At 47.1% G+C, this 27,797-nt stretch overlaps 2 protein-coding genes across 4 annotated transcripts in view; one reads left to right on the forward strand and one right to left on the reverse strand.

The window, feature by feature from the left end:
- On the forward strand, nt 1-27,225 carry LOC104053532 (alpha-2-macroglobulin-like protein 1). 3 transcript variants are annotated; one of them, XM_064462968.1, is made up of 36 exons: nt 1-225; nt 2,358-2,544; nt 2,875-3,037; nt 3,805-3,857; nt 4,171-4,191; nt 5,556-5,709; nt 6,143-6,227; nt 6,772-6,892; nt 7,682-7,799; nt 8,859-8,968; nt 9,317-9,487; nt 10,312-10,536; nt 10,667-10,730; nt 11,246-11,391; nt 11,547-11,696; nt 12,566-12,763; nt 13,453-13,540; nt 14,188-14,341; nt 16,178-16,406; nt 16,760-16,883; nt 17,063-17,184; nt 17,607-17,658; nt 18,063-18,146; nt 18,547-18,723; nt 19,050-19,131; nt 19,758-19,914; nt 20,903-20,977; nt 21,191-21,362; nt 21,809-22,023; nt 22,326-22,541; nt 22,932-23,047; nt 23,728-23,818; nt 24,107-24,175; nt 25,398-25,500; nt 26,193-26,234; nt 27,047-27,225. In XM_064462968.1, the coding sequence occupies exons 1-35, from the start codon at nt 155-157 to the stop codon at nt 26,231-26,233; spliced, it is 4,404 nt and encodes a 1,467-aa protein (XP_064319038.1). In that variant the 5' UTR covers nt 1-154; the 3' UTR covers nt 26,234; nt 27,047-27,225. The 3 variants fall into 3 exon arrangements, with proteins under 3 accessions (XP_064319038.1, XP_064319047.1, XP_064319055.1); XM_064462977.1 differs by lacking the exon at nt 27,047-27,225 and adding an exon at nt 26,787-27,026; XM_064462985.1 differs by lacking the exons at nt 21,809-22,023; nt 22,932-23,047; nt 23,728-23,818; ... (2 more) ...; nt 26,193-26,234; nt 27,047-27,225 and having other exon boundaries at nt 22,326-22,505.
- LOC104053530 (alpha-2-macroglobulin-like protein 1) overlaps nt 23,808-27,797 on the reverse strand; it is a 28,961-nt gene continuing 24,971 nt past the window's right edge. Inside the window, exon 36 of the mRNA XM_064462999.1 lies at nt 23,808-23,904. The gene's annotated coding sequence lies outside the window, so the exon portion shown is untranslated. The remainder of the gene's footprint in view (nt 23,905-27,797) is intronic.

Raw genomic sequence — 27,797 nt, forward strand, 5'->3', positions numbered from 1 at the left:
AAGAGAGACAGGCACCCTGTCAGGGCAGGAGCTTCATAGTCCTTCAGCTCTGGATGAGGGGGAGAGGGAAGAAGGAAAGCAGCAGAAGCAGGGGCAAAGGAGGGACAGAGGAGAGGCTCACCTTTCCGTGGAGGGATTTGACCTGCAATCAGCTATGTGGAGCATCACTTTCCTGTGGGCCAGCATCCTCCTCCTGCCTAGCATGGCCGAAATGCCTGCAACGCTGTAAGAACCTCAGCTGCTTCACATACGTGCTCTGATCTGTGGGGAATCCTGGGGCTGGGGGTGGTGGTGGTAGTGTGACAGAAACAGGACAGAAGTCGTAAGACCAGGAGTGTTTTTCCAAAGAAGCAAAATTTCTCATATTCCCAAGGTTTTACTTGGTTCTCATCCCCCTGACACTCCCCCTACTCCTTGGCTCTCCCTTTAGTGCCTTTTATGTAGGCCATGTATTTCTGCAAGTACTCAGGCAGAATATCTCTGCCAGCTTTCTGCATGTGTTTAATTCTGACCTGCCAGCATCTCACATCTCCTACTGTGCTCCACAATATATTTCCTCTTGGGGTATGATTTTGTCCCCAGAATCATAGGTCGCTATTTAAATCTTTAGCAGACAAAGGTGGGTGCTTTTACAAACAGGGCCAACATGAGCCCAAGGTGTCTAGTAGGGATGCTCTTTGTAAAGCAATGTGTTCGTTCTGGCTTAGCTGGCCATCTGCTCCCTGAGACTACGAAACCTCTGGCAAGGACAATTCCCAGCACTGCTTCTCTTCATATACTTTACCAGGAATGCAACTCCTCTTCCAGCAGGCACTGCTGTGATACTTGCTCTTGCCTTTTGAAGGCCTTTGCTTTTGCAGCCATGGCATAAATGCAAACAGAAACAGGGCTGTGCTCAAACACTAGATGTTACAGTGGGAAATATGTGACTGGGTCATAGCTGGGTTCCCTCCTGCTGAGTGTGGTGTGGCATGCACAAGTCTCGTTTTAAAAATCTTCCAGTGGGAGTACAGCCTCTTCCTCTAGGATGTGTTCTGTAGGCTGACACAGCTCCTGCTCAAATGATGCTTTATTGCTACCTGTTTCCCACTGTTTCTTTCAGCATGAAGCTTTGCTTTATGGAAATTCTGCTTGCTTCAATAGGCTGTCTGCTGTCCTGCCTATATGGCAATGTGTTTTGTAGATTCATGAGAAAGTAATCCAGCCTGGATCTTGGGATCCTTGAATGACAGCCTCAGAGATGCTGTCTCATACTTTCATAGCTCAGAAGGCAATTGGCAATGGCATGTAAGAAAATGTTCCAGAGGAAAGGGTCATTGAGAACAAGGGAGGTTCAAGAAGTGAGTCTTTAGTGCTCATCCCATCCTTTAGCCCAGTGGCAGTGGGGAGGTGCCATGAGTCAGCTTAAGTAGGAAAATCAGAATGCTGTTGGCATCTTTTATCAGATCACCTACTATTAGCAGCAGACAAGCTGCTCAAGGCAGCTTGACAGCACTCAAGTGTGAAAGCACTCAGGGTTTTTGGCCAGTAGGACTTTGACTCCCTCTTGCCAGGGTGCTGAGCTCCAGCTAAAAACTGCCAGCAGGTCACGTCCCTGCCTCCTGCTGTTCTGATCTTTCCAGGCCCTGCCCTCCTGCTGCTGCAAAACATGCTGCTGGCTGAACCTGTCCAGAGGCAGTAAGTAGGAGAAGTCAGTGATAAGGGTTTTCAGACCTGCTAGAAAGCTGGCTTTTCTTTGGTCCTAGTTGCTGAAGTGCAGTATAAGATTAAAAAAATCCAATATGAACAGCTTCTTGGTGTTACCCATGGGTACAGCCATGAGAATAGCCACAGAGGCATAAGAGAGCAAAGAGGACAGAATGTAAGGAGCAGAAGGTACTCATGAGACTGTATCTGGGACACAAAGCTGGTACACCAGGTCTCATATGCTTGGCATTGGTTCTGAGTTCAAGGGCAGCTGATAGGACAGAAACCAGATAACCAACAAAGAAAACTGAGTGATATGTAGTGTGTTTCAGTGAAGAAGCTGAAGTTTCAGAAAACCTGCAATGTAGCCAAGCTCTGCTGCTGATCCCTTGGGTGACACGTGGAGGTCTCTTCACCTTATTTTGACTTTCAGTTTTGGAAGCAGTGACTTTATCTTTTGACAGGTGCATGCAGCATGTAGTGCAGACTCAGTGTTAATGGCTGCAGTACCAATAGATGTGAAGAATGGTGTGATCTTGTCCCACTGGCATCGTAACAGTGGAATGAAGAGACCAGAAGTCATATTAGGAAGTACCCAAATCCTATGGTCAATACCTGTCCTCTTAGAAAATCAGTTTTGCCTGACCTTTTTTTTTTTCTTTTTAAAATAGAAATTATGCTGTGGCAATACCATCTCAGCTCTACTACCCCTTCTCAGAGACAGTGTGCCTCCAACTCAGCAGAAAGCAAGCAGTCCCAATCCATGTGACAGTAACCTTGGAAAGCAGAGCTGGGAATGAGACTCTGATCACTCAGTCCATCTCTCAGCTCACCTTCTTTCACTGCACAAGCTTCCAGGTGAGGAATATACTTTCCGGGGTTGTCAGTAGGGTGGATGACATATGAGCTCTTGCTGGACAGAAAGGCAAAGAATTGTGTCTTCCCATGGGGACATCTTAATAGGGTACTAGATCTTCTGCTTCAGTCTGTATAGGTCTGCCAGTGTCTTTCCTGCTGTGAAGCCCCACTGATATTTTACTCTTCTAGAAAATATTCTGATAAGTACTGTGAGGTCTTTCAGGGCAAGAACTAGAGCAATATAAAAGCAGTATCATAATCGTTATTCTAAAACCCTGAGGATCCATGAACGGGATCCACCCTGAGTGATGGTTGCAACTATGCCTGCAGGTCCCTCCTCCTGTTGGAAACCCCAATGAAGTGGCTTTTATTGGGATCACAGTCCTGGAAGCCAACTCAGAGTATCAGAAGAAACAAAAAGTCCTAATCAGGCATGCAAACAAGAAGACTTTTATCCAGACAGACAAACCTGTGTACAAACCTGGACAGATTGGTATGGACAGAATGCCATGTCTTGTGAGAGACAGTGCAGTCTTCAGGCCACAAAATATGGGGTAGCCACTAGAGCTTGGAGTGGGGCCTGCTCTGCAAGGGAGATGGTTTACAGGATTCATCTGCCTTCTAGGCTGTTTCTGCTCTGATTCTGTTTCTGATTTGGGGATAGCTCTCTCCTTGTCAGCATAGCTTGTGTTTTCCCCAGTACTAGCCATACTCAGACAGCATCCCAGTGTGAACAGGACTTGTGTGTTTTGGCTGATGCATGAGAAAAGGTTCAGATGCCTTGGTGTTATACTCATGATTGCTCCAGTCAAAGCCACAAGAGTGTGATAGTGCCCTAAATCCCTCTCCCTCCCACAGATTCCCTCAGACAAGGATCACAGTCCTGCAGGCCCCATCACTGCCCTAGTACAGCTCAGATCACCACAGGGTACAGCTGTTTGCCCAATGCCTCTCCAACCTTTCCACTGGCATGACCTTCACTTCAGGCAAGACTGAGTGCCCCACCACAGATCCAATATCCAGAAAAATGCTGTTTCACACCAGCACAACTAGCCTTCCCAGAAACCCCACGCTGTCTTTCTTACCACTTCTTTTCTAGCAGGCTGCCAGTGCATAGCGGGGCTTTGAGCATGGGCTCTAGATGCTACCCACACCCTCTCAGTGAAGCACATGGGCACATCTTTCTTAGCCATCCATTCTTCTTATTATTAACAGACTTGATTTCATTTCAGCCAGTCCTGTTTTTCTTTTGCTCTATAGTCAAGTTGCGAATTGTAACCTTGGATCAGAACTTTATTGCCAGCAAAGAAACGGTAAGTTGAGAGGGGAGAAACCTTAATAAGTCTGGAAAAGCTATGGACTGCCTCCATGACTTCTGGGTCAGTTCTTGGCCCAGCTAGGTGACCCATCTGTGGCCAGCTAGTCTCAGTGTTGCTTTTGGTGCTTATAAACAGCATTGGGCACCAGCTGCAATGCAGGACCTGCTCATGATGTTGGGTCACAGGCAGTCCCAGGGAATTGCTTAGGGAAGACTCATGGATGGTTGGGAGATAAAAAAATGCAAGGGAGGTGGATGGTAACTTACCTGAAAGCATCCCACTAGTAACTGTTATTTCCTCCCCACAGCACCGGCTGGTGGAACTGAAGGTAAAGCACCTACTTTATGGAAAGTTGTGATCTCTTCTCACCTTGGGAAAGGCATAGGTTTGGAAATTATTATAGGGAAATATGGATGCAGAGAGCCAGTGCCTCAGAATTAATGGGAACAGTCCTCAAATTCTTGCCCCTACTTCCTTTAGTATCCACACAAGTTTGGCAGTGCAGTGCCATGATACCAGTCACACAGGTTTCCCTGCAGTAAATGATAGGTGCCACTGAAAACCATTCCAGCAAACTTTTCTAGAGTGATCACAGACTTTTAGTCCCTCTAGCCTGTGAATTGAAGATGTGTGAAAATCCTGAAGTTTCTTTAGGAGACTTTAATATCTAACATAGAGAAAATAAAAGTTTGACCAGTTAGTGTTGTGGCTACAAAGCTAGAGAAACTTCCTAAAGCAGCCTTCAGGATATTATTCTTAAAATCTGTTAGTTTATTTTCAATATTATAGGTAGAATATGGACTGCAATCACCTGAGCTGAGGAAAGATACCTGAAAGCAGTGGGGATTTTGTAATAACCTATGCAGACAAGTCTCAGTTCCAACTAGCAATTGGCAGTAGCTAATGCACATTTGCATGCCATACCCACCAAGCAATCAATACATAAGCACATGGTTTCTGAGACACATACACAATGCTTTATGCCAGTTTATACAAAAGTAGCACTCTGATCCAGCTTCACCGTTTCAAACCACAGTTCCCACTTTTTCTGTATGTTTATAAAGCACCCATCTTTAAGTCCTTCCTGGTTGGATGGTGTGACTGTAGCCAGAATTCTGCACCTTGCCCTCCCAGGAACCAGCACTCGGGGAACATTGTCCCTCATGGACTGACTGTGACAGTCAACAAAGCCCCCAAATGCCCTTGCACCCCAGGTCTTTATATCCTCTTTTCTATATTGAGCCTCATGGCCCCCTGCATGAACTCCTGGACTCATTTCCCTAGACTTTCCTGGGTATTCAAGACATCAGACTCCCCAGTAATCACTCCCAGGTAGTTCATGCCTTAGGTAGCATGTGTTGTCAGGATTGACCCTCTCCACAGTGACCTGGGGCAATGCCAGCCTTTCTTAGTGAGACAGACAGGCAGTAAACCACAGTTTTGCAGCAGTCAGTGAGGTGGCAGTGCCACCACAGAGCAATATGATGATAGATTGACTTTGTCAATGAGACAGGGAGAAAAGCCCTGTTCTCTTTGAGCTCAGACTCACCTGAGCACTGTAGCTGTGTAATAGAGCTGGGCTCTCAGGACAAGAGGATATATGCTCAGACCATGCTGTTGTAGCTTAGACGTCCTGCAGAAGAGTCTCTTTTTGCACTGGGAAATAATTGCTCTCTACTAATACCTATGCAGGACCCCAAAGGGAACCGAATTGCACAGTGGCTGAATATTACACCTGTGGGAGGCATTGTGGATCTGTCCTTCCCTCTGGCTGCAGAAGCACCGGTTGGAGAGTACATCATCAAAATGCCTGACCGGACACATACCTTCAGGGTAGATGAGTACGGTAAGAGTCTCAGGGAGGTGACAGCAGCAGAGAAAGATGGATTGCCTCCAGCTCCCCTCTCTCACACAGAGCTGAATGGGCTATGCAGCTGTGAACAGCTGCTCTAGTTGTGCTAGCACCTGAGATGTCCAACTGCCTGCCAGTAGGTATAATCATTGACTTTCACTCAGGCCCACTGGCTTTCTCCCTCCCACATATCCTGAGCATGGACTGAGGCACTGTCCCACAGCTGTGCTCTGGGGATGAGACCAAGACTGTCTACTCCCATCACACTCTCTTGGCTTGGCTGCTGGTACATTGCTACCAGGCCCTGTGCTGGTAGTCAGGGAAAGAAAGGAGAGATTTCTTTTCTGTGAACAACTATTTGTGGAGGATCGGACCAAATGAGCTCTCTGTATTCTTACTGAATTATATTTCTCTTGCTTTCACACAGTGCTGCCTAAGTTCAGTGTCTCCATCCAGATGCCTCAGGTGGTCACTATCTTGGAGGAGAACTTCCATCTCCACATCTGTGGCATGTGAGCTGACTTATCGTGGCAGAAGGTGCATTCTTACTGGTTTGGAAATGGCACAGCTATCAATAACTGAGCTCAAAATGGTCTCTGCCAACCTTACCCAAACCCCAAAGTCTGCTACCCTGACATCCTTTGCTAAGAAATTCTCCTGGACTCTCACCTTTCCCCATATTGTTTCTCCCTACTTCTTTCTTTGTAAGTTTGAAGGTGTGGCAGCAGATCCCCTCAGTGGGGCATGTGCCCTACAATACAGTACCTCTGCTGCATTGATTAGTGCCAGAGTGGAAGGAATAATGACTCAACTTATGGCCAGCACAATGTCCCCTACCACTGCCTGGTGGGACTAGTGTTGACTTGGAGATAACTCACCTGCCTTCTGTCTCAATCAGATGAAGTCAGTTTAACTTCTTGGCCTCTGCTGAGCTTATGAACCATGAAGATACTGCAGGCTGCTGACTTGTATAGCTGCAAACCACAGGCTAAAGCTGAAATTATTCACCTTTGAGCAGTGTTTCTGTATGTAAGTCCTCTCTGCTATGCTTGCCAGGTACACGTACGGGAAACCAGTACAAGGTAGTGTGAAGGCTGTGGTGTGCCGTAAATATATCCACTATAATTGGAAGTCTTCCAAAGCCAAGCGCAGTATTTGTAAGGATTACACTGGTGAGGTGAGCACATGGGACATCCCTCCTCTTGTAAAAGAGAGGAACAGAGGCAGAAAAAGGGAAAAATACTAAAGGAAGGAGTGGGACAGACATCAGCTATTGAAGCAGGATGCTTTTTGCTGGGGGATGAATGACTGATATGTCCTTAACTCCCCAGTGTAACAATCTTAGCTCCTCTCGGTGATTTCTCTGACTGCACTTAGATGCACTCAAAGGAAGAAGCATCTGTAGGCAAGCTAACTATTGCAAATTTGCCTGCAAAACAGGTATTGCAACATGACAATAAAAAATACAAACACTGCCCACACTGATTCACTTCCACTAGATGTTCTTTAGCACCACCTTTTAACCTCATGTGAACACCTATGTGCTGTTTCCCAGAAAGAGCTGTTTTGGAGACACAGACATTATCTCTTGTACCTAAGCTAGCAATTGCTAGGGTTGAATTAATGTATCTGTATTTGTTTATATATTTTTAAGTAACCTAGCACATATCTTAAAGATAAATCCTGCCCTAGCAGAAGGAATCATATTGTCAGGGAGAAATGACAACGTGTGTTTGCTTCTGGCACATGAGTGAGTATGTAAAGATGAGACACGTGTGAAACAGCATCTCCTATTAGTGACTCTCCACAGAAAAGAAGTATGTTTCATGTCCGTATGGGAGTTGCTCCTTTAACTCAAGTGTCTTAGTTGTGTAGTTTTAGGCTTCTGGGCCTTGGGCTTGATCTGCACTACAGAAGGGATTAGCACATCTGTGATTGGTTAACAGATACAATTTCACATCCCCAGACAAACAAGGATGGCTGCTTTGCCACTGAGGTGAATACTAAGATCTACCACCAGAAGCGTAGTGACAATTATGATTTCAACCTGGAAGCTGTGGCTTTTCTGAAAGAAAGTGGAACAGGTAGCAAAAACTGATTCTACACTTCATGGAAAATCTTTTACTTTACACTAATGCAACATGCTTGTCTTTACGTTTTCATCTGTAAGAGTCCTTATGGATCCTTGTGTCTTCCCATCAAACCACTGGAGCTTTCTGCACTGGCTCCCATAGGGTCAAGTGTTCAGATGGTTGTGTCTTCCCTGGGAGCACCATAGCAGCATAGATGTTCTCATGTACCATACCACCCAGGTCTAACTCACAAAGGATATGTGATTTGTCCCAGTTGCAGGATGGGCTTTACTAGTATGCCTATTCCTCCACAAGCTGCTGTGGCCAGTCCAGCTCTGACAGCCACCTTGGTTAGTCAGAGATGGGCAGGAGCTGCTTTTTCTCATCTTTTAGTGATAGTAGAAGTATACGTGCCAGGCCACGTTCTTTTGATCTTAAACTATACTTTAGGAAAGTCCATTGGAATGAGGAGATACTCAAAGCAACCAGTGTAACCATGGTCCTGACTGTGTACAGTTAATTGCTCCTCATCAGATTTATCTCCTCATCCCAGACAGGGAGATGAGGCTACTTGTCCAGAGCTACTGTTAAATATCCCATCCTGTAAGGTTTCTTCTCTTACAAAATTTTACAAACCATTCCTTACAAGGAAATAATTTGCAGCGACTTGCTGAAAGCAGTGACACACATTCACTTAGCAAACAACTGCAGTGATTTCAGGTTGGTACCACATGGTAAGACAGCAGACTGTAAACTAATGTGGTGAAGGCAAGGAAAAATGTTGCCTTCTAGTGATTCTGCTGTAAGAATGGGAGGAGAATGGATGTGGACAATTATGAGTAGGGCCACCTTAAACAAAGTCAGAAAAAGCATTTGAGAGCTGTCTGGCAGAGACCTTCTGGTACATTGCTGTCATTCTAGCAGGTCAGAATGTAGGAGGCACTATTGCCAAGTGTGTGTGTGTTAAATGACTCCTGAAGTTACATAGAGAAACAACAATTGCTATGAGTGATAGTCCATCCCTTACCTCAGAAACGATACTCACCTGCACGTACCTCCTGTCTGTCCTAGGGGTGGAGTTCAACACCACTGAAAATTGTAAGGTCACTTTTGATATCACAACTCTCCAATTCTGGGGGACAAGCTACTACTATCAGCAAGGAGCTCCCTACTATGGAAATGTAAGTGAACAGGCCAGAAACATGGAAAGCCCAGCAGCTGGGCATAAGGGGATGGTGGGTACAGAAGTACTGAGCCCTTGCTCTGAGCTGCCCAAAGCTGCTAGCACAGTCCTCTGTCTCAGCCTCTCCTCTGACATCTCTACCAAGAGGTAATCCAAATGTGTGACCACAGGATAGGCACATGGCTTTCTCAGATGACATAGCTGCTATATAAATGGGGAGGCGTTAGGGGAGTTAGAGTTCACACTGAGAGTGCCATGGCAGAGAGGGGAACTGGGACTTCTACTGGGAGACAGATTTTCAGTCCTGAGGCCTCCAATTCTCTGACTGTTCTCTGCATCGTTACAGCTGGAACTCAGAAGTGCCAATGGGACATACCTGAAGAACAAGGAGGTGATTCTTACAGTGTCCTATGGTAGCAGGAAGCAGACCAAGACCTACTTCACGGATGACACTGGGATGGCCTCTTTCACCTTAGAGACATCAGCATGGGGCAACAGCAGTAAAGTTCTACTACAGGTTAAGCCAAATAATTACACTGGATTTGGCTAGCACTAAGCAGTGCAACCCTCAGACCTATAGTCTATGTCATTGCCTTGGTATAACTAGGGAGATGGAGGCATGGAGCAGTGAAATAGTAGATCTAAGGCAAGAGAAATAGGCCATAGCAGAGCCAGGGTTCTGGCCCCTGCTGCCACACACAGTTCCTGAGCAGTCAGAAGACATGATGAGAGCTGGGGCAGTGGACAGAGGCCCCATGAAGTTGTCATGGCGATCTACCTACATAGCACTTCTGCTTGAGGTGGAAAGGGCTTTGTGGGGCTGGGCAGGGACAGAAAGCAAAGGAAGAACTCCCACATGGTATGGAACAGGAAGATAGGAAAGGAGCTAGGGAAAAAGTAGCTGAAAATACATATGGAGAAGAAAATATCAGTGACCAGTTTGCATTATGTTTCCTCATAGCATAAGACTTAGAAGAAGCCTGGGATATAAGAGGCAGAAAACTTGGGAGAGAAAGAAGGAAGGCTAGTAAGGAACCAGTTGCTGCAAGCCAATCTGGAGCAGCGCAGGTAACTAGGATGTAAGGAGCTAAACAGGGATGCCACCAACAGGGAATGAACAGAGGAAAGATTGTATCTTTGTTTATGCACTAGTTATCCCAGAGCGTGGTGAAGCAGGCAATGCCAAATTCCACAGAAAGGGGTTGTCTGAGCTTGGCTTAGGTGGAAATAGACACCTTACCCTGGTAGAGTTCAGAGCCCACTGTCCAGTCGGTCTTTGTTTTGGCATGGGGAGAGCTGTAAGAAATTGTCAGACACCTAGCCACCTTTTCTGTGCCACAGGCAAAGACCCAGCCAGAGGACTTAAGCGGCCGAAATACGAAGGTGTCTTATGGCAGTGCATCCCTCACACTGAGGGCCTTCTACTCTTCCAGCCGCAGCTCTGTGAGGATCCACCCAGTGCAGACAATGCTGCCCTGCAGGGACGTGCAGCAGGTCACTGTGTACTATCACATCCTAGCCACAGAGCTAGGGGATGGGGCTGCCAGAACAGATTTCTACCACCTGGTGAGTGCAGGGCAGTACCAGCAATGAGGTCAGCTTTGAGACGGGTCTGTGTCAGCATAGGGCCCTTTGCTGGCCCAGAGACATAGAGCAGAGGCACTATCAACTCTTTGCTCTATTCACTACCCTTTAGGTTTTGGCCAGAGGATCACTTGTGCATCATGGCCAAACAACAGTACTTCTTGATCCACAATTAGGTAAGAACATCTAAATACCAGGAACAGATTAAGGACCCAACAGGAAAGCCCTTCCAGCCTAAATGGAGAAGGAGAGAAAAGAGATCTGAGACCAACAGGAAACAACAGAGCTGGCAGAAAAAACCAAGAGGAAATGGCAAATATGCTATCTTTCTTCTGCCTTCTAATTTCCCTAATTTATTTTATGATCAAATGATGAAATTGTGAGTTTATCTGCCAACCAGGAATTATCACAGGCCTCCAAGAAAACTCACAGAATCTTTTCGCTGGACTCAGGTGGAAAGTCATTTCTCTTTCAAGTGCACACAGTTGCCAAGATCCCTCATGATGTAGGGTCACTGCTACAAAATGGCACTAACCTACATCCTGGTCTAGCTGTGGCTTCCTCAGAAGCAAGGCAGAATAGTTTTTATCCAAGTAACTGTACAGAAGTATTATAGAGGATGAGCATGTTGCTGCTGTAATTCTTAAAGAGCCTCTTCCTATACTTTCTCTATTTCTCCTTCTTCCTTCAGGTCAGTATAGTGGGGCTTTCAATGTTACTCTGCCCATTGACCTCATGTCACCCATGGCTACCCTCTTTGTTTACACTGCCTTCCCTGAGGGACAAGTGGCAGCTGACATTTTCAGTCTGAAAGTCTCCAAGTGCTTCAGGAACCATGTAAGTTGTGTACAAAACTTAAGGGGGCAGGTAGGATGGAAGGTAGCTAATTAACTACAAATTGGAAATAGATGTCCATCAGAATCCAGTAGCCACAGTCTCCCCTTTCCTTCCTGTGTCAGTGTCTTCAGTCCCTCTTTCTTCTGCTCTTTCAGGTGAAACTTGGCTTCTCAGACACAGTGGCTCTCCCAGGATCGGCTGTCCGTCTCCATTTGCAGGCTGCACCAGGATCCCTATGTAGCATCCGTGCTGTTGACCAGAGTGTCCTTCTCCTGAGGCCAGAGGCTGAGCTATCCAGGGATAGTGTGAGTCACTTTAGTGCTAATATTGGAGAGATGCCTTTTGTGTATCTGGTTGCAGGCACTGGTTAATTAGGCATGGTGGATATACCAACAAGTACTTGAATGGGGACAGGGCATGGCTTAATAAGAAAAAATGATGGCCAACATCAAATACCAGTCAAAATTTCCAGTCTCTACAGAGGAATTTAATAGAATAACCCACTGTCATCCCCAAGTGAAGCCCAAAGCCACATCCTTGTTAAACTTAGAGTGCTTTGCCACAGTGGCAACCAGGTGGCAAGAGGTTTCCATCTCCTGAACCAAGTTATGACAGTGCTCTGAAAAAAAATGTTATGTTTAAAAAAATGCCTGATGTGCGATAGGCTCCATGTCATTGTTCCAGCTCACATGAACCAGACAGTCCTTCCATTCACAGACTGAACTATAAGTGGTGTCTTAGCAGTGGAAGGTTCACATTTGTCCTATAGGCCTGGGATGCAATGGGTCTAAGGACCCTTGAATTGCCTCTTGACACTGTCTTGGTGGATCCAGGATGTGTCTTCAGTCAGACAAGAAGCTATCTAACGCTTTTACAGGGAAGGTGTCCTCACTGTACACATTGAGCTCACAAGTACAATCTATGAGCTAGAAGTGGCTGCAGCTACGCAGCCGTACTCCAGAGGGTTTTGTGTTCATCTCTGGTGCTATGCATCTAAAACTTGTGGAAGCTCTCCATAAAGCTCGAAACCTTTGGGGCTGGGCTTTTGTGGCAGGCAGGATCTGAGCTCTTCCCCCGGTCACAGAAAACGGTGGTCACAGAAAATCTCTGGATAGACATAAAAAACTTCCCACCCCTCACACTGGCATGTACTGGTTTCGTTCCCTATCTACAGGTGTACAATATGTTCAGCTATTCTCAGGAGCACCCCAGCACCCTCACAGACTCTTACAGTGACTACTGTACTAGCCACAAGAGCCCAGGAATCATCAGTTCCCCTCAGACCATCCTTCCACCAGGAACAATGTCACCATTCATGAACAACAGAGACTCTTATGCAGTGTCCCAACCAGATGTTTATGAACTTCTGAAGGTAAATCTAATTTCCAGAAAACCTGAAATATCAGAGCTGAACCCTTTTGTATCCCAGGTCATCACTGGGTAGCGTCACAGACTGTCTTTCCTGTAAATGCTGGCAGCTTCAGGTTCTGAATTTGCCAAGCTTCTGAACTGAGAGATCTCTGACACTCCATGATCCCAGCCTGATAAATTCCCATCAATTGCACAGAGCCATAAAATGCAGCTCCCCATTTATCCTAAGCTCAAGACCCTCAGACTTTCTAGAGGTTGGAAGGAGAGGAGAGTTTCAGCCTGAGACAGAGAAAATTGGAGGTTAAACAAGCAAAGCCCCTGAGAGAAAAGGGGGACTGGAGAAAGGAGGGAAAGAATAGTAGAAAGGAATAGCAAGTGAAAGACGGCAACAGGTCTGTTTTAGGGTGGGCAGCAAACTGTGTTGACAAAATAATGACTTTGTGTGTGAGCATGCACATTTGAGTGGTGTCTCCCACAGTCCTGACTGGAGAGAGCCTCCTTTAACATGAGGTGCCAGGATCAGGCTTTGGGAGCAAGGTGGTTCTGCATTCTCTCCCTGTATAGATTTGCAGGTGAGGCTGAGGTGCAAGAACACAGGGTGGCTGATATCCTGAGAGGCAGGGGCAGAGCCAGGCCCTCAGACACAACACCCCCTCCACTGAAATCTTTTCTTCCCCTTCTTTCCTCCAGAATTCAGGTCTAACATTTTTAACCAGCCTTAAAATCAAGTCTCCAATTGAGTGCCGTACCCAGACCACTTTCTACTACGACTACATGTGTACATCTCGATTTATCCTGTTTCTTTGGAAATCACGGGTAACATACAGGCTGCACAAGGGCAGCTGAACATGCAGTGTGCTGAGGAACTGGGGATGGTTTCCAGAGAGAAGTGGGAGGTTGCACAGATGTGCACCACAGGAAGAGGGGAAGAGTCCTGACGTGTGTGTGTGTGTGTGTGTGTGCCCAGTGGTCTGGAGGGGCAGAGGGATGGCTGCATAGCAAGAACCTGCTTGGAAGCTTCTGCTGGCAGGCAGGAAGGTAATATGGTCAAAGGGGGAAATGAGGCAGCTGTCTCAGGAAGGAACATTTGTTTGTAAGACTAGGAAAGGTCTTTCTGGACACCAGAGAATGATTGCCAAGAAAGAGTGCCAAGATTGGCACTGGGCAGTATCTAAGCCTTTCTGCAGTGGCTGAGAGCAAAAGTGTGAGCAGGTAGCATTCCTCATGAAGGAGCACACACATGCTTAGAATCCACATCGTCTCCTGTGTTGTCTAGTGGAAGACAATAGTGAAGTAGGTTGAGGGCATCTTGGAGAGGACAAGGGGGATTGGAATGGGAGTGGGAGGGATGAACTTTTCCCAGCTGAACTCTGTTCTGATTTCACAGTTGCTCTGCCTTTGAATGAATGCTTATATTTCCAATAGCTTATGGCGAGCTGGCAGACTTGGACAACTTGGACCCAGAAACAGATGCTGCTGTTGAACGTGCTGAGTCAGAGCATGTTGAGCTGGGTAGCGAGGCAGGACCAGTACGTACCTGGTTTCCAGAGACATTCATCTGGACTCTGGTTCCCATCAAGTGAGTAATTATGGGCTGTGGCCTCACATGGATTCAGACCTCCTACCAGCTACAGCAGAGAGGAAATGGGCAGGAGCAGATCCAGGGCATTATTGCCTTCTGTGCCCACAAACAAAAGGGAGGTGTGAAGAAGTGGATAAGAACAATGGGGGTTTGGTTCAGTTCCTGGCTCTGCTTGAGATTTGATCCTGGGGAACTTAAAATTAAAGAATCCTATAGGATAGAAGAGGCCTCAAAAGGTCTGTAGCTCAGCATCCTGCACAAGACAGGTCCAGTTAGATCAGGTTGTAAAGTACTCTGTATCTCCAAGGATGGAGATTCCATACACTATCTGGGCACCTGTTCCAGTGTTTGACCATCTTCATGGCATTTTTTTCCTCATAGGTCAAGTCAGAATTTCCCATGTTCCAACTTGTGTCTGTTACCTTTCATCCTGTCAATACACACCTCAGAAAAGACTGGTTCCATTGTCTGTACACCTTCCCAATAGGTAGATTTAGAAAGCTGAAAGATCTCCTGCTAGCCTTTCTCCCTTAAGTCTGAAAACGCCAGTTGTTTCAACCATTCCTTGTACATCAGATGTCCCAGCCCTCTTACCATCTTGGTAGTCCTCCACTGGACACATTGAAGTATGTCAGTATTTTTCTTAAACTGGAAAGCAAAAATGGGAGACAGTACCCCAGATGTGGTCCCACAATTGAGGAATACAGGGGGAAGCTAACTTTACTCAACCCAGTGGCTGCAGTCATCTTAATACAGTCCATAAGTAGATGGACTTCATTGCTGTAAAGGCACATGAGATGTCTCATGCTCAACTTTTCTGCCCCATGTATTTTTCTGCAGATTTGCTTACTAGCCAGTCACTGCCTAGCCTGTACTGTTGTATGGTATCATTCCATCCCAGATACAGAATATACCCATTTTCAAGCCCATTTTTACAGCTTGTCAAGGTTCCTCTTAACAGTAACCTTTCCCTCCAGCATATCAGGACCCTCTCCCCAACAAGACATAGTCTGCTAATACACAACAAGATTAGTCTGTTAATCTTGCTGAGAATGTGCTCTCTCCTATTATCCAGGTCATTAATAAAGCCATTAAGCAGCATTGGCCCAAGTGTCAGTCCCTGAGGGATGCCATGGGTAAACAGCCATCAGCTGGACTTTGTGTCACCAATTACCATCCTTTGTCCCCAGCAGTCCAGCAAACTTTTCTGCTTACCTTATCATCCACTTGTCCAGCCCACACTAATATGGCTACAAGGATACTATGGGAGACTGTGTTAAAGGCATAGCTAAAATCTAGTTATGCATCATCACTGTTCCCCTCTTCACACATCTCAGCTTTCTTAATTCTCCCACATGCCAATGTTCTCCATCTGTAAAATAGGTTCTCTACCACTCCATCTCATTTGGCTGGATTATGCCCATTTCAGGGCACAGACTGTCTTCTGTTTTGTGTATGCAGATCTGTAAGTGACACTTATAATGGTGACTGTCAAGCCGTGGTTGGGAGTTTGGGTGGTAGTGTGGTGGAAGTGTCACATGATACTCCCTGGCACAGGCTGGATGTGTAACATGGACCCTTGGGAGCCCTGTGCGTCCACACAAAACAAGAATTTGATGTGCAGCACTGTCCAGAAGCAAATTTTGGTTTGCATTTGCCTCTCAGTTCTTTCTTGCCAACCTATTTGCTATCCTTCCCATATCTCTGTCCTACTTCCTAGGAACCCCTAAACCTTCACACGCACTTCCAGTTCATAGTCCTTCTCCATTTGTCTTCCCAAGAGAAATCTTCACAGGGATGGGGACAACCCCTTATACTCTGTTCTGTCCTCAGTGATTCAGGGGCTGCTGAGCTAGCTGTCACAGTACCTGACAGTATCACAGACTGGAGAGCCATGACCTTCTGCACCTCAGAGAGCCATGGGTTGGGCATCTCAGAGACCACCAGCCTGCGGAGCTTCAAGCACTTCTTCGTGGAACCCACTTTGCCCTACTCTGTCTTCCGGGGAGAGTCATTTCCCCTAAAAGTCAAAGTCTTCAGCTACCTGAAGCAGTGTATGGTGGTGAGTGGCTCCCTCCAGGATGGTTTTTGGGCAGGGGTGTGTGTGATAACAGTACTTTGCTGATAGAGACCCAGATAAGGGGCTGCCTTTTCCTGCATTGGGCAAAAAACACCAAGAAAGCTCTTCACAAAGATCTATGCAGAGCCACTTCTGTCCAGCTTATCCCTCCCCAAAAGCTCAACCCTACAAGACTGCAATGTCTGTGGGCTGTTGCTGTCCCACAGATATTGCAATAGAGCCATCATCATACTCACCCGGGGCTTCTGGGCTTGACTGACATTTGCATCAGCGAGCTGAAATGAGAAACACAGCAGCAGCTCTGTAACCAGAACTCCCTTTTGTTTCATCTCTAGCTCCAGCTTAGCCTAATGGACTCCAGGGATTTTGAATTTGTGCATGCAAATGTCAGGTTCACTATTTGTCTGTGTCCTGATTCAGCAAAAACATTTTTCTGGGACGTGAAGGCTACAAAATTAGGTAAGGGGACAAACGAGGGGCAGGAGTGGGAGGCACTGGCAGAGCTGCTTGAGGAACCCAGAGCTGGGCTAGAAGGGAGAGTGGCCTATTTTGCAAAGCATGAGTGAGCAGCCTTAGGCTGAGCAAACTAAAATGTAGGCATGGATGTGCCAACTGGCCTCTGATGTTTTATTCTTTAGGGAAGGTGAATTTCACTATCACTGCTGAGGTGACGGAGCAGGAAGATGTTTGCACTGAGAGTACAGCTGTTGTGCCAGAGTCTGGAGGGAAGGACACAGTGGTTAAACACCTACTGGTGAAGGTCAGAGTATGCTTCAGGGTCCTGGTGAGGTTGGAACTGGGTCAGGCTCAAAATGGCCTGGTGGGTGACTCTGGGAAGGGAGAGATGGCCAGACAGCTAGGCATGTTTCTTAGGGATGCTGGTCAAGGAGTGATTTGAAGGGTAGGTTGGACTGGGGCATGAGCTGAGCACCTCAGTTGATGGGACAGAGATATCTGACCTACTTGCTAGCAGGGCAATGGGGGCAAAGGCCATGCAGCAGCTCAGAAACCTGCTTCCCAGTGAAACTTCACTGCCAGCATGCATACCCCTGCTGTCTGACTGAAGTTCTTTACGTGGCCCATGAGGATGGAAAAGGAGCTTGCAGGAAGGTGAAGTATTGCAGAGCTTCTATGTCATTTTACTGCTCTCCCTTCTGAGCTAAACAGCCTTTTCCCCACCAGGCAGAGGGGCTGTTGGAGGAAAAGACCCACACATCACTTCTGTGCCCTAAAGGTAGGTGCACGTATGCCAGAGACAGGGACTGTCTTACCACCGGGGCTGTACATGTACACAGGGAAAGGAGACCAAACCTAAGAAGAAGTGGTGTGTGAACAACTCTAGGGCTATCTAGAGGGGCATGGGGAGGCTAAAGTCAGGGATTTTGGAGCTTTTATGGAGAGGCAAATCCACTCAGCTCTACCCATTACTACAAGCTCCTGGCAGCACAAAGCCACTGCCTAACCACATCACACCCACTCATCAGTGGGCGGCCTGATCTCTGTGTCATCCTCTCTTTTGCATGTTGATTTCACCAACTGATGAGATGATACCAGCCTTGTTTACACCATCTCCTGGGGATGTCTGTGGGTCTGCCGTCTCCCTCCTGCCTGTTGTTCTCATGCTTTTGCCATTTGCAGGAACTTCAGCCTCAGAGACAATCACTTTCACTATGCCAGAGAAAATGGTCCTTGGGTCGGAGAGAGCCCACATCTCTTTCTTAGGTGAGATTTAGGAAGGTCTTGGAAAGTAAGATTTTTCCCTGCAGAAGCCTTTTCTTCTGGTGCCACCATGTCTGCTTTAGCAAATGGAGTAACAAGAGGAAATGTGTACAGTGAGGTATGACACTGGGCCCTTATGTCTTCCAGAGAAGCATCCCATCTCTCTTGTACAAGTGATGCTGGGCTAGATGGACGTATAATTTCATCCAGCCAAGGGAAAGACAGACAAGTACCATATCACTGTCCCTAGAGGAACAGGCTCTATAGACATTAAAGTTACCCTAGTGTGAGCAGAGGTGACCTGTGACCAGCCTTAGCAGTTTATCTGGAGAATCAGTGAGACCAGAAATTTATTACATGCAAGAATATGTAAAGCTCCCAAAGCTATGGTTCTGCCCTACAGGTGACATTTTGGGGACAGCACTGGACAACATAGATGAGCTCCTCCAGATGTCCAGTGGCTGTGGTGAGCAAAACATGATCCATTTTGCTCCCAATGTCTTTATCACACGATACCTTGAAGAAACAGGACAACTGACTCCAGAAATCAAACAGAAGGCAATTGGCTATCTGGAAAGCGGTGAGTGGATTTCTGCTCATGTTGGGTTATTACACTGGCGATGTCCACCACAGTAGGTTGTGTGGTGAGGATCTCAGCAGAGGTTTGGTGCTGAACAGGATTTGTGCAGCATCACTTGCCCAACACCATGGGAATTACAGCGGTGTAAAACAGGATGTTGTGTCTCAGCTGAACAAGGGATACGTGGCACCCCTCTGAAAGCCCTTTGCTGATTTCCTCAGAGATAATGCTCTCTATAATGATCAGCAGGATTGGCAGGGCGGGTTGTCACCTTGAGCACACAACAGACACAGAGTATCTTCACTACCCCCAGCCTCTTCCCACAGGATATCAGCGGCAACTCCTGTACAAGCACACAGATGGCTCATACAGTGCCTTTGGGGAAGGAAGTGAGCCAGGGAACACATGGTAAGCAGAGATATCCAGACACAGTTGAGGAAAAACATCTTGACTGGGTAGACTTAGGCTGACTTGGATTTTGGTCTGAGGAAACGGAAGGAGTCTGGAGGTGTGGAGTTTGGAACAGAAACTCCTCCTGAAACTTTTTGGAAGAGAACCACGACAGTGAACTGACTTGAGGTACCCCTGTTTGATCATGCTCCTTTTCTGTCCTCATGGGCACTCTAACTGAGGCTGATTCTGAAAACTTGGCTGCAGACACTTCTTTCCAGGTTTTCCAGCATGCTTTGTGCCCAAACAGGATTGGGAAAGAGGCTGAGTGAGCTCACTAAATATCAGCCTTCATGGCTTTGAATCACACAAATGCACTCTGTTGGAATTGGCAGGGCTCTTGGGGAAGCACTGAACTGTTGGTGAATTTTTTTCTCTCTTGCTGCAAATGGATCGGAGCTCGAGCTTCAAAAGCATCTAACTCATGTGCATTGCTTCCAATTCTCCATCTGCACAGAGGCTCTGGCCTGCTGGTATTTCTCCAGGGATGAGATAGTGGAAGGCACAGAGATTCCTGTCTCCTACTGGAGATGAGCATCAGTGACTGGTTCATTTCAATTTTCTTCTCCCTTCCCTGGCTCTAGGCTTACTGCCCTTGTCCTCAAGACCTTCAGCCAAGCCCGGGACCTCATCCACATAGATGAGCAGAATATAAAGGATGCTGCCAGTGCTCTGATTAAAAGTCAGACTCCATCTGGCTGCTTCAAGAGTGTGGGGAAGCTTTTCAACAATGGTCTGATGGTATGACATGTCCTGGCTGTTCATTAGGTACCTCAGAGCACTTTCACTTTCTGGCCCAATTTGAGTGGCAAGAACAAATGAACCCTTCTGCAGGAGGGAGGCTCTGACATGCCCAAGGTCACCCTTGGATGACACTCAGGATTGTGCTTGGTCATGGCGGCACTTTTTCAAGTTATGAATGATGGAGGTTTATATTTGATGATATACACATGGGACCTGAATAAGTGCCCTGCCCTAGCCCCATCTCAAAGGCTAATACATGCCTCAAAAATAAGTTTTCAAGCTCTGTATTATTCCCTTAGTAACCTGCTTTAGCTTGCATTATTATTTAGCTGCTGTTTCTCCTTCAGTCTGAGCTCCCCCTGTACAGAGTCAGAAATTGAGTGAATGGAGATTGATGGCAGCCACTCATGTGAGATTGACCTGGGCATGTGGCTGGGCATGTGCCCTATAACACTCAGAAACACAGCACTTGTGCATGCACAGGCCCACACAGAGTACCACCAAAGTGAAGCCAGCACCACTTCGGTGGACAGGACCTCAGATAATTCATCCTTTAAGTGAAGAGAATGGTACCTTTCCCTTCCCCTTATGAAGATACCTTTTCTTTTGCTCGTCCATACCCTTGCTACCCTTGCTCCTGGCCCTCAAGTGAGGTGCCGTCTTGCAGCAGGGTTGTGGGAGCATCACTTTCCCCAGCACTGAAATCTGCTGCTGAAAATCTTTTGCAGGGGAGGGGAAAGGGGAATGTGTTCAGCAGAGGGAGGGAGTCAGCTACCCAGAGGAGCTTGGGGCACCATGGCTGAGAAGTGCTCTGGTAAGCAGGACCTGAAAGAGTAGATACCAGCCCTGGCACTTCCTTAGCAGAAGGAATAGGACCAGCACTGTTGCCTGCACTGGCTTTTGCTCAGAGACCAGAGGGCTGGAAAACTTCTCCCTGTTCTTTCTCACAGCAGCCCTCCTCTTCTCTGTTTTGTGGTGGCTGCAGGGAGCCGTGGAGGAAGGACTGGGGCTTACCTCTGTGATCATCACAGCTCTTATACACTCAGGGATGCCACACTCCGTGAGTATCAGCAGCAGGGAAGGTGTGTGTGTGCAGCCTCTCAGCAGGCAGTCCACTGGCACTCTGCCTTTTTGCCCACAGGGGTACATTACCAGTTTTCTCCCCATGTGCCCTGTCTCTGTTTCCACCCTCCTCTGCACATGTCAAGGCTGTATTCTCCCACCCCCCCCATACACCTTGCCAGAAACCAGTGTGCTTTCAATTGTATCCTAGGACCCAGTTGTGTGGAAAGCTCTGAAATGCATAAAGGACCTAGTCAACGCTGATACTGGCAGTTCCAACCTCTACAGCCTGGCATTAGCTGCAAATGCCTTTGCAGTAGCAGGTGAAAAGGCCCTCAGGCAGAAAGTCCTCAAAAGATTGGATAAGGCTGCCATAATATCAGGTACCAAAGACTGTGGGGTAGGAGAGAAGGCCATTGTCAGAATTGTGTGGAGGTCCCAGGGCTGAATGACCAAGGGAAATGACAGCAGGAGTGGGGGGCACTGGCAGAGCTCTGTGGGGACCCCAAGGCTTGGATAGCCTCTGTTTGCCAAGCTGTCATAGGCTATATCCATACTGTGAGACAGACTTTACGGATGATCTCACAGTCCTGGTCTCCCAGTCATCCAAACTAGGGGAACTTCATGGATGTTGTACTGCTCCTTCCCAGCTTATAGGCGTAGGTTTTTACTGGGAAAAGCAGGGTGTGATGATCAGATAGGGAGATATGCACCCATACCTTCTCCTAATGTATGTTTTCACTCAGTAGCTAGGTACAGGGGCTGACTAGAACTCCAAGGTCATTAGATACAGCTCCACGTTCCATAAGTGTTCCCACTCCACCTCTAGATGACCAAATATTCTGGAGTCAACAGTCCAAACAGGAAGAAGACTCCCTATATTGGTATCGGGCTCCATCTGTTGATGTGGAATTGACATCTAGTATCCTCATGGCTCACCTTTCAAAGTCAAGTTTGTCTTCAGATGAAATCAGAAAGGCATCCCAGATTGTGTCTTGGCTCACCAAGCAGCAAAACCCTTATGGAGGCTTTGCTTCAACCCAGGTAATCCCCTTGAGCCATCATCATCAGAGAACCTTCCATCAGCTATGGTTTATGAGAGCAATGGGTTCTAGCACAGCCCATAGTAAAAAAAAAAAAAAAAAAAAAAAAGGATTTACAGTTCCTGGGAGTTGGGAAAAGGTCAATATTTGTATTCCTCTGAGGTAATCCCATGCAAAAAGCCCAAGGGGAAAGCTCAGCCATTATTGTGCTGCAGCTGCAGTATGAAGGAGGGAAAGGCTAAGGACTGGGCATGCATAGGAAGTAAGGATCCTGTTTTGCCTAATGTGTGTCTTTTTCCTCAGGACACGGTGGTTGCTCTGGAAGCCCTAGCCCTGTATGCAACCAAGACCTTCAGCAAGGATGGCCCTGATCTTCAGGCTTCTCTCTCCTCTGAGGGTTTCAACCAAAACATCCAAGTAGACAATATCAATCGCCTCCTGCTACAGACAGTGGAACTGCCATCCATTCCCCAAGATTATACTGTGCATGTGCAGGGCCATGGGTGCCTCTTCCTGCAGGTAAGCCCAGCCAGGGAGAAAACGTCTGTCTGGGGAAAAGCCCTGAAAGCCAGGGATCTCTCACCTTGCTACTGAAAACAGACTCCTGCAGTGACTTGCAAGAATCTGGGCTTCAAGGCTGGTAGGAGAAGCTGGGATCCAACAGGAAGGGAATAGCAATTCCCCTAATGAAATACGGATAATCTCCACGCAGTCAGAGCTATAGCTCTCCTCTGAGAAGTCCAGTGAACACCATCAGGAGCAGTGCACTAGCAGAACCTCCAGTTCCCCCACATAATTTTCTCTTATACTAGTGCAAGACAGCAAACAGCAGCCAAATGCTAGACAAGGATACTCTCCAGCAAACAACCCTGCTATTCTCTGCCAATTACCTTCTTTCTGTCCTGGCAGGCCACTCTGCGATACAACATCCCTCCATTGAGGAGCGACGTCACCTTTGCCCTATCAGTGCAGACAGAATGCACCGCACCCAATGCCACCCAGTTCCCTGTCACCATTCATGCTCGGTAGGAGACACTCAGTTGCCCCTTGCCTTCCCTGTGCTAAGGGGCTTCTGGCACCACAGCATTCTCTTGATGGCCAGGATTCCCCTTCACTTATGAGGTCCAAGTGCTAAGATGTCCCCATTCATTTAGCTATGCTCTCCTCAGCTGGGTGAAAGGTACAAGGCCCAAGAGGGATGGCTCAGTCTGTAGTCGTATCTCATTATCATGCCAGTCACCACAAGTTCTCCCAAGGTCTATGGGTCTCACCCCTTTTTAGGATTAGGTCTCAAAGCACTAGTGATGTGAAGGTCCTGCAGGACTGACTGCTGACACTTATTCCTAAGCCTTCCCTCCTCTACTCCTGGTTGACTGTCACATCACTCTCCTCTGCTGTACCCCTGCATGACTTGGGACACAACTGCCAAGAGAGCAGGCAGAGGATGTGATGTTCTCTGCCATGTCTAGAAAAGGTTAATTCCAGAAGCCTTCCAAGGAATTTATTCTCCTTGGCTCAGCACAATTAAAAGAGAGATCAGGGGAAGCACAAAGATTTACTACAGTACAGGAACAGGTACACTTACAGAAGAAACACTGGAAGGAAAGGCAGATTCTTCCACCTGAGTACCAAAGCTGGGCTGGAGTATCTGGAAATCATGGCTCAGAAAGTAACATTAGCACTGTTCCCTGGGTTCCTGCTGCAGCTACACAGGGAACCGTGTGACCACCAACATGGTCCTGATCCAAGTGGAGCTGCTGTCTGGATACATCCCTGTGACAGATTCATTGGAAGAGGTGAGACCGCGAGTCTGTGTCCAGCTGGGGTGGGAACAGTGATGGATGTTCATCATTCAGGATTGTATGCAGATCTGTGATCATTCCTGTGGGCAGACAAACACCGTTCTTTTCTTCCCAAGAAATCTTTATACACAAAGTCTCTTCCAGGCCACACCCTGCCTTCCCCTACCTCAAGGGCTTCCTTGGCCATGTGAACATTTTGCCCATGCTCTCGTAAGAACAAATATCCCTGAATATTTCTGCTTTCTGTTAGACTCTTTCTGACATTTTCCCCCCTAATTTCAGCTAAAGAAAATGCCTTTAGTGAAGAAAGTTGAACGCGAAGCTGACCGAGTCATTCTCTACCTGGAGGAAGTGAGTGGAATTTAGGTTAACATCATCATTAAAAGACCTATGGACTGGCAGATAGCTTTTAGCTTACTCCTGTATCTTGTTCCATTAGTATTTTAAGTGTCCAGAGCTGTTGTTCCTGCATACCAGCCACATTTGCTGACATGAAGTGTGTTGTGTCAACCTGCAGTAGTTGAGCTGTAGAGCCTCTAGACAGGGCCACTTACCTTGAGTGAAATGAGACTGACTCTAATGTTAAACCTATGTCTGTTGGCACTGTTTGGAGACCATTAAAAGTCCATCTACAGTGTCTGATCAGGATTGGAGAGCAGTAGTAGGATACATCTAGTAAATTCAAGCAAACCTGAATTCTTAGAAAGCCCTTAAGCAGCCTGAATGTAGTAGGTGGCATCCAAGACTGCTCTTGGAGTTTGCCAAGATCACTCAAAATTAAACCAGATGGTTGTGTGAGCAGCAGTGCTCGCTCCACAGCCTCATTAATCAACAGATTAACAATCACTCAAGCCTTTCTCTAGCTACATGCATATCTAAACAGCACCAGAAACAAGACCTGGCATGAATTTAAATACTTCAGAATTTCCAAGGAATGCTTCTACATTTCTCTGATTCTTCATCCTCAGGTGTTAATGAGCTGAGCTAAGCTAGCCTTACAGTAAGCAGGTTATTAGCACGTGGATGTATTAGACTTGCAGGGATGCTGCTTTCATTTCATCTACAGCACAGAGCAGAAAGGCACCACAGGGAAAGTTTTCAGCTCAAGCTGCCAGGTAGCACAAGGTGGAACCCAATAAACAGCAGGTCATGTAACTACTACCATCCAGCAGACATTCATCCACACCTTGCATTTGTCTGCTTAATAATGAGGGTTGTGTGAGGTAGGACTGTGTGTAAGAAAGTAGCCACCGAGGCAAGATGCATGAAGGAGCTCAGAGCAGAGCTGGATGGGAATGTGGGATTGGTTGGGAACACTAGTGCTACATTTAGATACCTCATGCACAGTGACTTTGTGGGTTTGATGTCTCTCATGAGCTGAGTTAAACTTGGTGACCAAAAATGAGAGATGGCCACAGAACATGAAGTAAAAGGTATTTCTGAGATAGACTGGAAAGCAGAACAGATCTGTCACAGTGGTGAGGTCTCCACAGAGCCTGAGTGAGAGCAGGTGGAAGGAATTGTCTTGCAGGACTTTAATTCTGACTCTCATCCTTGTGTCTCTTGATTTTAGCTGACTAGACAGCCTCGCACCTACACTTTGCTGGTGCAGCAGGACATGCAAGTGAAGGACCGTAAACCAGCTAATATCAAGGTCTACGATTATTACATGCCAGGTGAGCCCAGATGCTGTACTGCAGAAACCACCCAAATGTACCACTGGAAAGAAATTTTCTGAATTTGTCCAGTCTAAGGCGATACCATCCCTGACATGTTTACCTAATAGCCTCTTAGAAGCTCTCTAGTGATGGAGAGTTTCAAAATGGTAGGTCCTTCTTTCTCTGGTCCCAGAACTTGCATGCTTGGAGTTGGCATGTAGATCCACTTAGGTTCTAACTCTCCCAACAAGTGGGGATCAAGGAGCTCAGAGCTGTGCTTTAGTACACTCATTTTGGGGGGGGGCAGCAAAGGCAGAGACCATAGTGAGGAGATGTCTTAGATGAGTGAGGGCCTCCTTAGAAGAATGACACTGAAAACAATTTGTTCTGTGGGGTTCCTAGTGGGATGAAAAGCTATCAATGTGTCAGAGATTGCTATTGCTTCAGAAAGTGAGGAATCCGTAACTGTAATGGAGCTATTTGGGACTTAGGGCTTCAAAAGATTGCAAGCCCCATGACTTGGGTGAATCCGGTCTAGCTGCACACAGAGTCTTTAACACATACCAGTGGTTTCATGCATCACAGCAGAGGGCACATCATGGCCTGTAAGCTGAGGGAACACCTCTTCTAGAAACAGGCACAATACTGGGTTGCTTTAGTGAGTTTGTGGCAAATGTATCTCACCAGCACTTTTTTTCCTCATCTTCCAGAAGAAACTACAGTGACGAGCTACAGTGCCCCATGCGAGTGAGGTGAGGGCCCAACACCTCTTGTTGTCACAAGCATGGTCCTGAAGAGTATGGAAAGGGAGGGAGACACAGGCAAGGGCCCCTGGTCAAGAAGCTTGCCAGACTGGAGGTTCAGGGTAGGAAGTCATTAGCAATGCTAAGTAAGGGTGGGTTCCTGTATCCCAGTGGTTAAACTGAGGGAAAGGGAGAACTGAAGTGGAAGGGTTGAGGTGCCCAGCTCATGACAGAGTCGGTCCCAAGTCCTACCACCATTCCTGGCATTTTGCATCAACTATACTTCCTCAAGTCAACACAGTTCCTTTTCCTGGCACTTTCCCTGCAGTTCCACGGCCCTCCAGCCCTGTGCACATAACCCACCATATGTACCTTTACCGCTGAGCCTGACTCCTTTTCAGTGCCAAGCCATTCACAGTCTCAGCCTGGCTTCTGATCCATGCTAGGGAACAGGCACCTGCCCATTCTCTTTCCAAGCTGGGCAAAGGCAAAGCTTGAACTTGACCAGTGCCTGCTCCTGTTCTAAACTTTGCTTGCATCTGTATGCTTCCTTGCCAACAGCCCATGAGATGGAGAAAACCACCTGCTTCGTGGATCATGTGGGGGAGGCACAAAGCCCTGCCCTGGGATGCCTGCCTCAAGCCCCACACTCTTAGTGGAGATTCTGCCATAGGTTTTGTACGGGTAGTCAGAGAGAGCCCTGTCCTTGGTGACTTGGCAGTCCTGTTTGGTCACAAGGTGCAAAAAACCCCCTGAGTTCCCAGTGGTTAATTTTAATACTTCAGGAACACAGATTTTTTTGTTCTTTGTTGTCTTCACAGGAAAAGGGATAGACCCATCCTTTGCAGTCTCTGTCCGTCAGTCCTTTGTCACCCCTGCCAACAGCGATCACATGAAGATGAGAAGCAAAGACAAAACACTTGAAATTCCTTGCTGAGCAGTTAGTTTCTGAAAGGCTCAGACTGTGCCTGGCATCTTATTAAAAGTCAGGAGACTAGAACTGTCTGATTGAGCGATTATTCAGGTTTCCTGTGTCTCTCCCAAACCAGGAAAATTGCATTTAAGACCTCCTGGGAAAAATAACATCACCTCTGCTCTCTGTGTGCAAGTAGTACATGTTCACATGCAAAACTCTGCCCCTGCAGTAGCAGACTTGCACAGGAGGAGGCAGAGCATGCACCAAGGCAGAGCTGATACCTGGGGGAGGTGACTATCGCACAGCTTGGAGCTGAAAGCAAGGGAGGGCTGGGATATGTTCAACAGTCCCTTTGGCCTACAGTTGCCTTTAGAGAACATTATCAAAAGCAATTGGCAAGGCTGTACCACTGAGGAGGGGTGAGGGGCTAGAGACTCAATGCACTGCACTACTATCTGGAGACTGCTTCAAAGAAGAGCTGATGGCACAGGAGCTTGCAGGAGGGCTGTTGCAGCATGTTCAGTTGCACTTTTTACTCCAAAGCTTCCCGAGTCCTACTGCAGGAAGTATTAGGAGAAACCACAGGAAGCATGAGGAAAGAGCAATAGAGGAGCTAGCAGATTTGCACATTGGCAATGGCAGAAATGGTATCATCA

Source organism: Phalacrocorax carbo, chromosome 1 (assembly GCF_963921805.1).
Source record: "Phalacrocorax carbo chromosome 1, bPhaCar2.1, whole genome shotgun sequence".
Taxonomy (NCBI): domain Eukaryota; kingdom Metazoa; phylum Chordata; class Aves; order Suliformes; family Phalacrocoracidae; genus Phalacrocorax; species Phalacrocorax carbo.

Bases quoted from the DNA above. Each gene is read 5' to 3' on its own strand.
- LOC104053532 (XM_064462968.1), top strand. From the start codon at position 155: ATGTGGAGCATCACTTTCCTGTGGGCCAGCATCCTCCTCCTGCCTAGC. The intron at 5,710-6,142 runs GTAAGAGTCTCA...GCTTTCACACAG, and splicing joins CTTCAGGGTAGATGAGTACG to TGCTGCCTAAGTTCAGTGTC. The intron at 18,147-18,546 runs GTGAGATTTAGG...TCTGCCCTACAG, and splicing joins AGCCCACATCTCTTTCTTAG to GTGACATTTTGGGGACAGCA.